Source organism: Ctenopharyngodon idella, chromosome 13, assembly GCF_019924925.1.
Source record: "Ctenopharyngodon idella isolate HZGC_01 chromosome 13, HZGC01, whole genome shotgun sequence".
Classification (NCBI taxonomy): Eukaryota; Metazoa; Chordata; class Actinopteri; order Cypriniformes; family Xenocyprididae; genus Ctenopharyngodon; species Ctenopharyngodon idella.
Window position 1 is genome coordinate 31010135 of NC_067232.1, and position 16352 is coordinate 31026486.

At 40.4% G+C, this 16352-nt stretch overlaps 1 protein-coding gene across 1 annotated transcript in view; it reads left to right on the top strand.

Annotated features, from left to right (window-relative positions):
- The window catches only part of pcsk2 (proprotein convertase subtilisin/kexin type 2), a 61482-nt gene that overhangs the window by 37054 nt on the left and 8076 nt on the right, over positions 1 to 16352 (top strand). The window contains exons 9-11 of the mRNA XM_051917574.1: positions 380 to 595; positions 7086 to 7186; positions 12305 to 12532. Coding sequence (XP_051773534.1) covers positions 380 to 595; positions 7086 to 7186; positions 12305 to 12532 — 545 coding nt within the window. The remainder of the gene's footprint in view (positions 1 to 379; positions 596 to 7085; positions 7187 to 12304; positions 12533 to 16352) is intronic.

Consider the following 16352-nt stretch of genomic DNA (forward strand, 5'->3'; position numbering starts at 1 on the left):
TTTAAGATCACAATTGCACTGTACAAATTTCCTCCTGTCAGGTGCCTGCCACTATAAAATTCAAAGCCTAAAGAAAAGAACGCTCTTGCATTCAGCTAAAAGCATCAAAATTATATGTTCAGACAAGAACCTTAAACACAATGCCTCTGCCTGAATCATCGACACTCAGAAGAGAGCTTGTAGTCTTTAAAAGGTCTTGAAACGCCTCTCTGATGTCTCTGTTCAATTACTTCTGGTTATGTGAGTGTAATTTTTATGATAAATGGAGTGAATCTCAAAAGCTCTTAAAGAAAAATATCAAAGAGAGTCGACTGCCCCTTATTGAGCTGTAGCAGGCATGAGTACGAGTCGTAATCGCACCGATTTGTGTGTCCAACAGGGCCGAGGTGGGAAAGGCAGCATCTATGTGTGGGCCTCCGGAGACGGTGGTAGCTATGACGACTGTAACTGCGACGGATACGCCTCCAGCATGTGGACCATCTCTATTAACTCAGCCATCAATGACGGACGCACGGCGCTCTATGATGAAAGCTGCTCCTCCACTCTTGCCTCCACCTTCAGCAATGGACGTAAACGAAACCCTGAAGCTGGCGTGGTGAGTGTGTGCGTGTTTGTTTGTTTGTGTGTGTGTGTGTGCCTATCAGATTCCTACGGGATTTGGTTTTTGAAGTGAGGAGCACCAACTCAATCCTCAAAAATGACTTGCTAAACAATAAAAAAGCTATTTTTCCAAACACATTTTTTTTTCTTTAAATCTAAAAAACATTTATTTACTTAAAGTCTTTATATACACCGATCAGGCATAACAGTATGAGCACTGACAGGTGAAGTGAAGAACACTGATTATCTCTTCATCACAGCACCTGTTAGTGGGTGGATATATTAGGTAGCAAGTGAACATTTTGTCCTCAAAGTTGTATTAGAAGCAGGAAAAATGGGCAAGCGTAAGGATTTGAGCGAGTTTGACAAGGGCCAAATTGTGATGGCTAGACAACTGGGTCAGGGCCATGGGCGGCCGAGGCTCATTGATGCATGTGGGGAGCGAAGGCTGGCCCGTGTGGTCCGATCCAACAGACGAGCTACTGTAGCTCAAATTGCTCAAGAAGTTAATGCTGGTTCTGATAGAAAGGTGTCAGAATACACAGTGCATCACAGTTTGTTGCGTATGGAGCTGCATAGCCGCAGACCAGTCAGGGTGCCCATGCTGACCCCTGTCCACCGCCGAAAGAGCCAACAGTGGACATGTGAGCATCAGAACTGGACCACGGAGCAATGGAAGAAGGTGGCCTGGTCTGATGAATCACATTTTCTTTTACATCATGTAGCGAATCTGTACAGGTATTTAATTAATTTATGGGTGAAATATATGAATATAATAAATCATAAAGCTTTATGATTAATTATAATACATATACCGACCCGAGAGGGAATTATACATATATTGTGAATTAATTACAACGAATTATAATCAATTACATATATGATTAGTTCTGGCTTGATAATAATTTAGAGAAACTAGTTTGTCCAGCAAACCGTTAGCTCTTCATAGCCGATTATAAAAGAAAGGTTTTTCTCTGGCCACGAGAAAGACTTCCTATTCTAGCATCAATGCGTAAAGCAAGGATACTGGATCGAAACGTTAAAGTGACCTGGGTTTGTTGCATGAGCAAAAAAAACAATCGAGCATGAATATAATGTATTTAATATATGAAACTACGGATACAGAGACTATACTACTAAACATACACAAACAATACACATATATAGAAAACGAAAGTAAAGTCAAGAAAACAGAGGTGATCAAAGGAATGGCAACTTACTAACAGTTAAAACCTTTGAGAGCCAGCAAGGAAACTCAGCTTACACATCGAGCTTAAAACGCTTTGGAAAGAATGGTTCTATACTTGCATAGGTTCAGGTGCTGTGGTCGTTTCGTGTTTCTGCAGGAGTTTCGTTGCGTGCGGCTGAAGCAATTGGTCCTTTTCCGAGAAGGTGTTCTTCGGCGGGATTTTCAAACAAGGGTTTAACTTAAGAGTAAGATAACCGGAAAATAAAGAAAAAGAGTCCGTCTCCTAGGCGATGAAGAGTGAAGACTTAGGGCGACGGATGAAGAGGGTTTGACAAAGAAACTTGTTGCCAAAAGATGGTCGTCCTGAAGAGAGGGGGCGCGTGATGGAAGCGCGGTCGCTGAGACATCCGGGAGAGACGGGTGTGAAATGGCGAGAGACAATCGAGAGACAAATGAGAGATGCGTGTCATTGTGTTTTAAGGACAACAGACCAGAACGCCTCCTGGGGTACATCAGCCAATGATGAGGGTGCGATTTTGGCGGGCAAACTCTTCCTTTGTCTCCATTTATGACCTAATTTGCATGGTTTATGAAGTGTCAGATCTGAGTACATTTTCTTCAAAGTACCATTAAAAATAGAAGAATGCATTTTACAGTCATGTGACATACATTTTCAATTAGAGTACAACGAAAGCTTTACAATGAGACTAAACTTGCCATAAGAGAAGCATATAAAAGAAGTTATAGTTTACAGTCAAATGTAACCGTTAGAAATGACACTAGTATCACTACAATCCTAGCTAAGCTTATACAGTGGGAATAACTATATGCAATTTGACAATACAACGGCGGTTACATTTATATCTAATTATATATTTTACACATACAGTCTTCAATGCATGTTTGTGTGTCTGTGTGTGTGTGGTGTGTGTCGGAATGTGATCTGGCACTTAGTCCACATGAGGGGCCCTTTGATGTTTCAAGAGCTAGGAAATGGGGTTCTCTGTTTAACCTCAGAGGGTCCATGAAAGTGCCAAAATGCTCGTCTTTGTCAGACCTGGCCGGGGCCGATGTGAGATTCACAAACACAGTTCAGCAGGCTAAAAGCATTCTGAAATTTCCAAAGTTGATTGACTACGCCGGATCTATCCAGACGCTACAATCACGTGGATGGCCGTGTGCGTGTGCGTCACTTACCTGGGGAACACATGGCACCAGGATGCACTATGGGAAGAAGGCAAGCCGGCGGAGGCAGTGTGATGCTTTGGGCAATGTTCTGCTGGGAAACCTTGGCTCCTGCCATCCATGTGGATGTTACTTTGACACGTACCACCTACCTAAGCATTGTTGCAGACCATGTACACCCTTTCATGGAAACGGTATTCCCTGGTGGCTGTGGCCTCTTTCAGCAGGATAATGCTCCTGCCACAAAGCAAAAATGGTTCAGGAATGGTTTGAGGACCACAACAACGAGTTTGAGGTGTTGACTTGGCCTCTAAATTCCCCAGATCTCAATCCAATCGAGCATCTGTGGGATGTGCTCAACAAACAAGTCCGATACATGGAGGCTCCACCTCACAACTTACAGGACTTAAAGGATCTGCTGCTAACATCTTGGTCCAGATACCACAGCACACCTTCAGGGGTCTAGTGGAGTCCATGCCTCGACGGGTCAGGGCTGTTTTGGCAGCAAAAGGTGGACCAACACAATATTAGGAAGGTGGTCATAATGTTATGCCTGATCGTTGTATAATGCATTATAAAAGTATTACACTTTGTAATGCACCTTATAATGCTTTGTATGATATCTAGATAACCCAGAGTTATAATACATTATAGTACATAAATATTCATTGTTATACCTTTAGAAAGTATAATGCATTAAAACACATGACAACCAATTTCAGATACAAGGAATCTGCAAATATTATAATACATTTTAACTTGGGTTGCAATTATTTATGAAAAGATGAAATGCATTATAATGTACGTTCTGAATACCTTTATGATTTTTATTATAATGGAAGTATAATTCCAACATATTATTATGAGTTTTATTATAATGACATTTATTACAACAGTATTACCATTTATTATTTCTTTCTTATTCTTTCATTACCATTTTATTATCTCTATATTCTTATCTATTATTTTATTATTTTTATCACAAAAAACAAGTTAAAATATGTAATGAAAGGCAATGAAGTGTGGGATATATCTGTCCTCGTTGTGTGATGTTGAGTCTGATCCTGTCTGGACGTTTTTACAACAAGATTCAATTTGGTGCTCAAGAGTGTGCAATTCATAGGTGCTTTAAAGTTTCCCTTTGAAATGCAATCCCTTATTGCGCTGTGTGAAAATACAGAGTATGACAGTGATAAAATGACAGGGAGTTAATTGTTTCATGCATTTTGTGTCTGAACAATGACTTGAAAATGGAATCGGAGGGATGCATTCAGCTAGGAACCTAATCAGAGTATATCTGCAGACGCAAAGAAAGGATCTGAGATGAAGACTGTGGTTAGTCTGTCAGAGGTGATCCTGTCAATGGAAAAGCGGGAATTGCCTCGTGTCAGTCTGGATTCAGTCAGGGCGATCAGGGTTGCTGTGGTTTGGTGTTTCAGTTTATCGCTTCACTCTGATTCAGCAATGAGCGATAATAATAAAACCAAAAGTAATGGCAAGTTCTTCATTTTTAATTAAAAAGGGGAATTATCACTAAACAGTTGCGTTGCAATTTTAAATGTGCAACAATTTGCATTATTTCAATTTTTTAAGGGTAGTTATTAATATTTATTTATATTTAATATTAATATGTATTTATTATACTTATCTCTATTAGAATTATTTCTTACTAATATTTCATTTATAATAGGCTCCTAATATGTATTATATTATATTTATTTTTAATTCTTAATTTAAAAAAATACTTCTAGCATCCATTAAAATTGACATCAGCCATGGTGTCTTTAACCCGATGCACCATACCGTTTAAAGGGGAAGTATGTAGTTTCTGCGATACTAGTGATGCACCACCCATTTCTTGTTTTGTTGGACTATTGAAATTCCTCTGTTGTGTGACTGTTAAATTTGTTTAAATGCAATTCAGAAAATTCCAGTCATTCAAATTCAAATTCATCATCCTTTTAGTTGTTGGTGATTCACATTCCAGCTCATCAACTGAACAGAAGCCAAATATTAAATTTCTGAATTCTTCCAACTCTGTTCACCACAAACAGAACTTGTAATGAAACTCTTGGTTCGGCTGAGTGCAATTAGGAATACCCTGAAAAATCTCAAAGCTTTATTCGCCAACACAACACTTTGAGGTGATGTAGACATTGGAGTTGCCCAGCATTTCATGATCTATCAAAGGCAGGAGATGAAAGAAATATCCATATTTGATGGATGGATGTTTGTACTTGTGACCAATTTGGACTGATGCAAGCAAACCTTACTAAAAGCAATGAGATGAAAGCAAAAAGGGAATCATTTAGTGTTTTATTTGATGTGGGTCTAATCTGTGTAAATATATTTTAATAAATACCATATTGTCTGAGAAAAATGTTGGTTAATAAATCTTGTGTATATTTTTTCCTAAAGCTGCCAAAGGTAGCATGTTAAAGAAGAAAAATAATACACCTCCTTAATGACAAAATTATTTATAAAAGAAATCCAGATGGGACTTATCAAGTCAATTGCTTCGTAATGTAAGCATCGAATCCCCACAAGTATGAAATATTACACCATTAACAGCAAACAAATGACTTGATTTTCCTTCCTTAAAGAAATAGTTACAGTAACAAACCTGCTTTATTTGTATGTGTATATTATGTACACCGATCAGGCATGACATTATGAGCACTGACAGGTGAAGTGAATCACACTGATTATCTCTTCATCACGGCACCTGTTAGTGGGTGGATATATTAGGCAGCAAGTGAACATTTTGTCCTCAAAGTTGATGTGTTAGAAGCAGGAAAAATGGGAAAGTGTAAGGATTTGAGTGAGTTTGACAAGGGCCAAATCGTGATTGCTAGACGACTGGGTCAGAGCATCTCCGAAACTGCAGCTCTTGTGGGGTGTTCCCGGTCTGCAGTGGTCAGTATCTATCAAAAGTGGTCCAAGGAAGGAACAGTGGTGAACCGGCGACAGGGTCATGGGCGGCCAATGCTCATTGATGCACGTGGGGAGCGAAGGCTGGCCCATGTGGTCCGATCCAACAGACGAACTACTGTAGCTCAAACTGCTGTAGCTCAAAGTTAATGCTGGCTCTGATAGAAAGGTGTCAGAATACACAGTGCATCGCAGTTTGTTGCGTATGGAGCTGCATAGCTGCAGACCAGTCAGGGTGCCCATGCTGACCACTGTCCACCGCCGAAAGAGCCAACAGTGGGCACGTGAGCATCAGAACTGGACCACGGAGCAATGGAAGAAGGTGTCCTTGTCTGATGAATCACGTTTTCTTTTACATCACGTGGATGGCCGGGCGCGTGTGCGTCGTTTACCTGGAGAACAAATGGAACCAGGATGCACTACGGGAAGAAGTCAAGCCGGCGGAGGCAGTGTGATGCTTTGGGCAATGTTCTGCTGAGAAACCTTGGCTCCTGCCATCCATGTGGATGTTACTTTGACACGTACCACCTACCTAAGCGTTGTTGCAGACCACATACACCCTTTTATGGAAACGGTATATATATGAAGTAGTATGTAGTATGAATGAAATTCAGACGTACTACATACTACATTCCCCATGCTGTCATTGTCCTGTGATCTACCAGCGTCAGTTGGGTCGCTTCACTTCCATTCCATAAGACAGTAAAGTGTCCATCGAATGCACATTTCAAAATCTTGCCGGAAGTAGTAGGTATTTTTTCGCCTACTGTTTTATAAATACCATGAATTCGGACATATGACTCTTGTCGCATACTGTTTTTCACTACTATATAGTAGGAAAGTATTCAATTTCGAATGAAAATTATAATGATGATTAAGATGATTATGAGTAATTTAGCCTATATTAAAATTTTAATTATTATAGTATAATAATTAATATAATATATTATTATATATTTTATATATAACATTATTAAAATCAGTGAAAAAGTAGTTAAATTCATTTGAATTTCTGCATTCTTAAATTTTAAATTTAAACTAGAATTATGCATCCTGTTTGCTACCTCTAATTCAATTCAAATTTAGTACCCGAATTAGAATTTCAAAGGAAAGTGCAATTAGGATATCATTGGCACTAATGTTTAATTAAGACTTTCTCTTTGTCTGTCTCTGTCTCCAGGCCACCACGGATCTGTATGGAAACTGCACACTGCGTCATTCAGGCACATCTGCTGCTGCCCCTGAGGCTGCTGGCGTGTTTGCCTTGGCGTTGGAGGCCAAGTATGTACACTTTTGTTTTCCAGCGTACAGCTCTGATGAGTAGTGAGCCACTATGAAAGATTTATGAAACAATAAGGCAGCTCGCGAACACACGGTGCTGGCAGACTCCAGCTGAGATCGTAGATTACTGCTGACGAGGTTTGTGTCAGAGCGCAGCACTGCAAGCACAACTCTGGCTTTAAAAAGCCTTGCCTCATGCATGATTGATACCCTTTTAACACCAAAATGGTGCTGATGCCATAGCCAAACCTGCATTCACAATTAATTGAGAGTTGAATGATGATGTTACTGCATAACCTGCCAACAAATAAACATTCTGCATCACGTTCCTTAAATCTTTCCCCAACAGCATCCTTAAAAAAAGTTGCCAGCCATTTTTTATCATTTTCATAAAACTTTCATGGCCCCATAATGTTTTGTTGTATGAATATCTGAACATGCAATATATCAAAAGAAAGAACAGAGCCTCTGCTTTTAAACAAACAAACAAACAAACAAAAAATATATTCTAGCTTCATGCATTCTTTTTTATCAACACTTGAATGTGGGTACGTTTAATAAAAAAGCAACATTTCAAACAAGAAGCTGGGAAAATTGTGTTTTTATCAAAGATTACATCTGGATGGGATTCGGAACGATGATCAAAACACAGATGGAGTAGATCGAGTCCATCAACACCCTCAAAGCTTTACAGTCATTTCCTCATCATGGGTTCAACATTTTATTCAGTAAAGTTTTGATTTTTTATATGCTGTTTTACATGCGTGTCAGCAATGCTTCTATTGCTTGTTTCTGCTTCTTCTTCGCTTGTTTTTGAATCAGAACATTCTGTACTGTTTCAAAAATGCGTAACAGCGCCCCCTACCGTATAACAGTGAAAACATGGATTGCTGGAAAATTCTGTCAATGGCGGGGAAAGAGTTAATAAGCTGCTTTTGTTGTAACATCCATCCTTCCATTCTCCAAACTCCCTGGACAGATGGCCAGTCTAGAACAGTTTTGTTGTAACAGTTATTTAAATTTAAGGCAAATAAAATTAAGAAATTAATTCACACAAATGATAAAAGTTCATTGTAGTTGAAATAAACAGAAAAAAATATAGTAGCTGGAGCACTGTGCAACATGACAAAAATACAAAACGCTTTTCTTCAGCATAAATGTGTGGTACAGGATGAGATTGGGCTCTGGCGCCAGCACTGTTACCCTGTTGGTGGAAAATAGGTATCACTGTTCATTTCTGAGACCCTCGGATGAGGCACTTCATACTTTCAGCTGTTGATGAGGAATGAGACTGGCATAAATGTTGCTGATTGCCTCATGAAAAAGAAATTGAAAGTTGCTTTTGGTTTAAGCCAACAATTACCCTATGTTTCGCTGAATGCCAGGAAACAAATCATATTTGGCCTGCATCTGGTACTTCAGGCTCATTAGAAAGGTGTGGAACTCAAATTTCGTATCAGTGGGTTGGCTGCCTTCTCTCACTCTCCTGCAGTTATTAATTCTTTCCCCGGAATTTTCCAGCAATCCATGTTTCCACTGTTATACGGTAGGGGGTGCTATTACACATCTTCTGATCGAAAAATAAGTGAAGAAGAAGCAGAAACAAGCGATAGAAGCATTGCTGAGGCACATGTAAAATAACACGATCATCAGACATTTAAGAGCACTTAAATCCAAACTGCCTTATGTTATTGAATGAAATGTCTAACGCATGAATGAATGAAGCTAGAATAAAATGTTTGTTGATTGTGTTGTTGTTTAAAACAGAGTATCTGTTCTTTCTTTTGAAATATTGTATGTTCAGATATTCATACAATAAAATATTGTGAAAGTTTCGTGAAAAACATAAAAACTGCTGATGCTGGCTGGCAACTTTTTTTTTTTTAAAAAAACCTTGCCATGAACTCTTTCCTAAAATTGTTTCCTAAGACGCTTAAGCATTGATGCAGTTTTCTGACAACCAGGAACAGTGTATATCCTCACAGGGGATTGTTCTAGTAGACACGGTCTCTGCTGACATTCAGGGCTGTGGTGAGGTCTAGATGCAGGTCCACCATCTGATCTGCATATGACCCAGATCTGGCTGACTATGGTAACCTTGGGATAAAGATGAGACCGACAGACTAGTAGTATTAGCGTAGATGCCATTCTTCTTACGATGTAACAAGTACATCGGGTGTTATAGGAAATGTTCCCAGTTTCAATTGACCTAATTTAAGAAGCCTAACAATCATTTGACTGATTTGAGTAATAGAAATTAATAATGTGTTATGTGTATGCCAGGTTAAAGAGATGTGTTTTTAGTCTAGATTTAAATTGACAGAGTATGTCTGCTTCCCGAACAATGCTAGGAAGACTGTTCCAGAGTTTGGGTGCTAAAAAGGAGAAGGATCTACCTCCTGCAGTCGATTTTAATATTCTAGGTATTATGAACTGGCCAGAATTTTGAGACCACAATACACACAGAGGACTATAATGCGTTAAGAGCTCACTCAAGTACTGGGGAGCTAAACCATTTAGTGCTTTGCAAGTAATTAGCAAGCAATGTTTAATAGGGAACCAATGCAGTGTTAAAAGAACCGGGCTAATATGGTCATACTTCCTGGTTCTAGTAAGAACTCTAGCTGCTGCATTTTGGACCAGCTATAGTTTGTTTATTAAGTGTGCAGGGCAACCACTCAGTAGAGCTTTACAGTAATCTAGCTTTGAGGATATGAACGCATGAATTAATTTTTCTGCATCTGACATTGAGAGCATATGTCGTAATTTAGATTTATTTTAAGATGGAAAAATTTGGTTTTACAAATGATTGGTATCAAAGAGCACACCCAGGTTCCTAACTGACGACGAAGACTTAACAGAGCAGCCATCAAGTGTTAGAGTTATTATGTGATGGGGGTCTTGGTCCAATAATTAAAACCTATTTTTTTTTTTCCACAATTAAGTAGTAGGAAATTACTAGTCATCCAATTTTTTTTATACCAACTATGCATTCCGTTAATTTTGTGAATTGGTAAGTTTCATCAGGACGCGAAGAAAAATACAGCTGAATATCATCAGCATAACAGTGAAAACGAACACCATGCTTCCTAATGATATCTCCCAAGGGTAGCATGTACAGAGTGAAAAGCAACAGTCCTAGTACAGAGCCTTGTGGTACTCCATACTGAACTTGTGAGCGATATGACATCTCTTCATTTACTGCTACAAATTAATTAATTGATAAATTTTAAAGAAAAAGAAAAAAAAAAAAAAAAAAAAAAAACAGGTAAATTCTAATTAGAAACAAGCCAATAACAGAAAGCAGGATCTAGGTCAGAAACAGACAGAGCTCTTCTCAATGAGACCGGCAGGAATCACAGATAAAGTAATTGCCACAAGTGAGCAGAAATGAGAAACAACCAGAATCCAAAAAGAGAACTAATAGGGTACTAGAGATGAGGAGCAAGTTACAAATACAAATGAAGAACTGCACTTTGGAGGGGGAACAGGCAGAGCTGTGAGAACGAACATACTACAACAATTGTAGTTGACTACAGAGATATAAATTGCTACTGCTTAAGGCTATAATACACTACACACATTTTGCCTAGAGTTTTGCCCCAGTATTCAGTCTAGACGAGTCAAGGCTAGTTGTCGAAAGTCAGAGCTAAAAATCAAAGTGGCAGTTTTGCCACATTGTTTCTGCTTCCATTCACACATTTTAGTAGGATGTTAGGACTGGTGTTAATAACTGTTGACACGGCCTTTCCTGAGTAAAGTCTTTGTGTTTGCTCAGTACTAAATAATGATGTAGGTGGCAAGAGAGCGGCCTCTTTGTTCAGCCAAAAGCAAATACGCATTGTAAACTGTAGGTTCATTTGCATGTGTTTGTACTGTATACTTGAGCAGCACCAGAACTATGGTTGAAGGGTTTTGTACAGTATAGGGCTGGGAGGTTTCATGATACACTGTGTTACGACCCTGTTCTAGGGTCAGGGAGGTAGCATAAATAAAATCCATTTCAATCAATACTTACCAAAGGAATAAACACACATGTGTAAAATATTGATTGGAGTATTTGTTATATTACTTGTAGCATAAAGGTTCGGGCAAGAAAAGTAGTCAATTACCATATGAACTAGACACAAACTAGACTGCAACAATATTGCATTCATTTATGTATTATTATTAATCTGCAGTCTAAGTTACTTGTTTTCCTCTATTTTACTGTCGACATGAAATGACAGTTCACACTATCCATTTTCTAAATGCATGTTATAGATCTTATTCTGAACCACTCATCGATGTATGTGTTTCTTTTTTTTTTTTTTGTTTGACTTCGTAATGTTTAATCAAAATGTCATAATTGGATCTGGTTAACTGTCATAATTCTCTCTGGTGGCGTATGTTGGATTCTCCAGTCATTTACTCCATTTTAATTCCACCCTTGCAAGCTCACGCTCATATGCATATACTTTTGAATGTCACGCTCACATTTCATCATCCAGTCAACAATCGATGCACAGAATCAAGTCCTGTCCTACGTTTTTTCTTTTTCTTTTTCACTTAGACAATACAACATTACCATAACAGTAATGCTAAAGACCTCCAAGCCTATTTTTACTATACTCAGTGATCATTTTGTAAGACTGGTTGCCCAGATGAGCGGTCAGTTATACAGCAGGGGTAAGCGGTGGTTATTCAGAAATGTTTTGCCGCTGAATGCTGTGATTGATCAGGGTGAAGTGTTCCAGAGAGCTGTGTAATTATAAAATATAAACCATTCACTCATACCAGATTTTAGTCTTAACTGCCCATCTCTTGGATTAATAGTCAGAGAGTAGTCAGTAAAACAGTGTAGTCAACATCCGCTTCCTCTACCGCTCTGTGCACATTGCTCTTCATCTTGAATCAAGGACTCTTGAGAAACCATATGCGACTGTAAGGGTTTTGTTGTTCCGTTGCTATGTGCTCTTTACAGGAAGTCATTGACTCAACAGAGCACATTTATTTTAAAGGAGGCTTGAATGATTCAAGTTTATGACAAGCAGCCATTATCATAGCAGTTTTTTTTATTTATACAGACTTTATTTCCTTTATTTTTATGTGTGTGTGTGTGTGTGTGTTTTCCTGTAGTCCAAACTTGACCTGGAGGGACCTGCAGCATCTGACAGTACTCACCTCTAAGAGGAACAAACTGCATGACGAGGTGCATCAGTGGAGGAGGAACGGTGTGGGCCTGGAGTTCAACCATCTGTTCGGCTATGGCGTGTTAGATGCCGGAGGAATGGTCAAACTCGCCCGTGAGTGGAAAACTGTTCCGGAACGATTCCACTGTGTAGCTGGATCTGTGCAGGAGATACAGTGAGTACAGAAAATACACCAGAAAAGCAACCAATAAGACTACAACATGTAATGCTGTTTGCAACCATTTTACTTCAGCAATCTGACAGTAATATTTCCAAGTGAACAGGATGATGAAGGAAGAATATAGGGTGGGAAATGGCTGGATTGTGAGCATTTCTTTCCAGAAGTGAGCCAAATGTTTAAAAAATAAAAGGGACTAGTGACGTCAGCCGGAAAGGAAAGGCCACAAAGTCGGCGCAATTTATTACATTTTGATAAAAGATTATGAAGACAAACATTTTGTAATAATATAAGAACACACATTAGTCAGTTTTTGTAAACTCTGACCTGTAAATTCATATCTCCTCTTTGCTAGCTTTCCTCCATAATGTAGTTTTCTGGCATTGTTTATTACAAATATTGTTAGCTCTCTGACTAATTACTTATTTCCTCTTTTTTAAGTCGCTTTGGATAAAAGTGTCTTTTAAATGCATACATGTAAATAAATGCAAATATTGCAAAAAGACATGTCAACTTATTATACTAAACCGAACCCTAACACTAACCCTAACCTAACAGTCTACTACAGTCACTAATAGTCTAATGACTGGTAGTTGACATGTAATTGCAAAGTTAATTAGTAGAATGTCGAAAGTGGACTATCAAAATAAAGTGTAATAAAAATTATTTTTCATGCTGAGAAGCCAAGACGAGGGCCCCACCATTCAGTGGTTGTTCAGGGTTGTGGCAGGGGGGACATAACGTCTCTGTTTCCTCCATCAGGGAACAAAGGCTACATCAGTAACCAAGAAGATCACTATCTGTCAGTCACTACAACGTTATGTCGACTGACAAATGGGGTCTCTATGGTAAACGCCACAACCACTGAACTGTGTTATGACTAATAGAGATGCAGATGCTGGCAAGCTGTAGCGTGCCCAATTGGCAACTACTCCCGTTGAGTCGTTACCTACCCAGCGCCCCACATAAGCCCAGAATGATAGTCCTCCACCCCAACGGGATGAAAGGGAGACAGTTGTAGCAGCTGTTCCATTACATTGTTATTTCTTGAGGAGAAACGTGTAAACACACATATGGACTGACGCGTGGTGCAGTGCTACATATGGAAAGACCTCTGTGATACATCCTGCCTAGAGAGGGATGGAGGCGGGGCAGAGCAAAATCTGCCAAGGGAAAGACATGGGTTTACTGACAGGTAAACCATACCATGGAAGAATACACATATGGAATAACCAAGGGGGAATCACAACACATGGGGCATCTAGCCCAGTACAGGGGCTGACCGAGCAGGTATGTACTTGAGTACTGGGCCTGCCATCAGACGCCTCCGCCGCATCTGACTGCCGAAGGATGCTTGGAGGAAACTCAATCCAGGGTTCACCAAGTGGGGAACTCACCTGGAGAGCCAAAGCTCTTGTGTCCCCCCTTAGAGGGGAATGGTGCTGCAAGCAAGACACCGAGCCAGCCTTCCCGCACATTACCTGTTTGTACCCAACACACGGGAAGAAACCAGCTCCACCCGGAGATTGTAGAATCTAACAAAGATATTAGATGTCTGCCAAAGAGGCACTGTGCACTAACGCCCAGGAGGAGGCAACACTCTGAGTGGAGTGAGCCCTCACTCCTAGGGGGCACAGCTCGCTTTGGGATTGGTAGGCCAAGGCAATGGCATCCGCTGTCCAGTGGGCCAACCTCTGTTTGGAGACAGCCTTTCCCTTCTGCTGACCTCCAAAGCAGACAAAGAGCTGCTCAGAACTTCTGAAGCTCTGCGTGCGGTCCATGTAAACTCGCAGGGCACAAACGGGACACAGTAATGCCAGGGCTGGTTATGCCTCCTCCAGGGGCAGCGCTTGCAAGTTCACCACCCAGTCCTGGAAGGGAGTGGTGGGAACTTTAGGCAAGTATCCAGGCTCGGGTCTCAGGATGATGTGAGAAGAAGCCGGCCCAAACTCAAGGCATGATTTGCTGACCGAAAATGCCTGCGTGTGCCCCACCCTCTGGATGGAAGTGAGCGCAGTAAGGAGTGCTGTCTTTAGAGACAGGATCTTAAGCTCAACTGACTCCAGCAGCTCAAAGGGAGCTCTCTGCAAACCAGAAAGGACCACAGAGATTATAGGATGGACATCATCTAGTCATCACATGCAAGGCGGAGATGCCTGTCCAGTGACACTGTAAGCCTTAGCAGCCAGGTTGATGGCACACGACACTGCAGAGGAGCGGGAGGTCCATAGGGACTGGCCCAGCGGGAATTCTCCCACTTTAACTCTCAGATCTCAGTATGTTAACCATGCCCGTGGCTCTGCATTGTGCAGAGGCTGCATACTGAGTAACAGCAAAGGGGACTCCAACCTTCACAATGAAGGAGAGTCGCGACTGCAGTATCGACATGGATCCATCCATGAATGCCATCTCAGCATGCTTTTGCCCCAGACATGCAGTGATCATGGCCGTCAAATGAAGACAGGAGATGACCGCATCCAGAAACACACGGACAGAAAGGCATCTTTAAAAAGACGCTTGCTGAGCGTGCTTGCTCTTTTAGGGGAATCTGCTCTTTGCACTGAAGCACCAATGGGAATTTCGCTGCACTTAACTGTGCACTACTCTTTTAGAATGGCTAAACCCACTGAATGCGCCCTCTCTACCAGCGTAGAACGATCTCAGTAGCGCACTCGTTGATTCATGATTGTAAGAGTGATCGCTATGCAACCCACTGGCTCCACTGCAACCCACTGGCTGAGTAGATGTGTGACGCCATCTTATATACCCGTATGTATGGGGGAGTGTCTCGACATGCAAATTCCACTCGCCACTCGCCGTTTTTCTAAAGATCAGAGGTGAAGAACTGCATATTGTATTTATAGTGTTAATATTATTACATTTACATTTAAATGTAATAATATTAATTTAAATGTATTAAAAATGTGTGTGTCTCTGTGTATGTGTGATAGCTGTAGCTTGATTGTCCGATTGTCCGGCTCAGGTCTGACCCCCTCCGTACTCTGTGTGATGGCATATTGCATGTGTCAGCCCTCCTGACTCTCCACACTCACTCTGCTACTCTCTGCCTCTCATTCTCACATCTGCTATAATTAGTCCTCTCCCACTCACTGCTGGGCATTGCAAGCTATGGCAACAGCCGCAATTACACTGAGCTCCTCTGGCGCAGAGAGATTTGTCTCTGTGTATGTGTGTGCTCTTATTTATGTAGGTGTCCTTGTCAAAACCCCCATCGACAAAGCGTCAACACTCATATCATACCCATAACACAGGGTTGGTGGAAGTTCTGGCCGAGGCACAATTCAAGAACAGCAATTAAGCAGCGGTAGAGGGAAAGATGTGAGTGAAGGGTAATGAGTAGAAGCATGCAGAGCATTTGCTGTGTGATAAGACCCCCATCCGCACTGGCTAATGAATCCCTCCAAGCGTACAGTATATGATACTAACTACAGAACAAAACAACAAGTGTCACTCTAGTCAGAAAATATCAGGTTTTAATTGATTTAGCTCGAGTTCCCCAAATGTATGATTGTCTAGGCTATTAGAAGATTTAGCAACATCTATATTTAATAAAACAATTTTATATACCTTTCAGAACTTTCAGAACCTTTATCTTCAGTACTTTCATTCATTATAACCAATATAATTTATAGTTTATAAGTATATTTAAACCAACAGCAAGAAATGCTATCCCTTAGCATTTTCCTTTATCTCAATGCCAGTTTCCTCTACAGATAGATAGATAGATAGATAGACAGACAGGCAGACAAACGGACAGAGGCCCTGTTAACACCTGGTATTAAGATGTGTTTTTGGT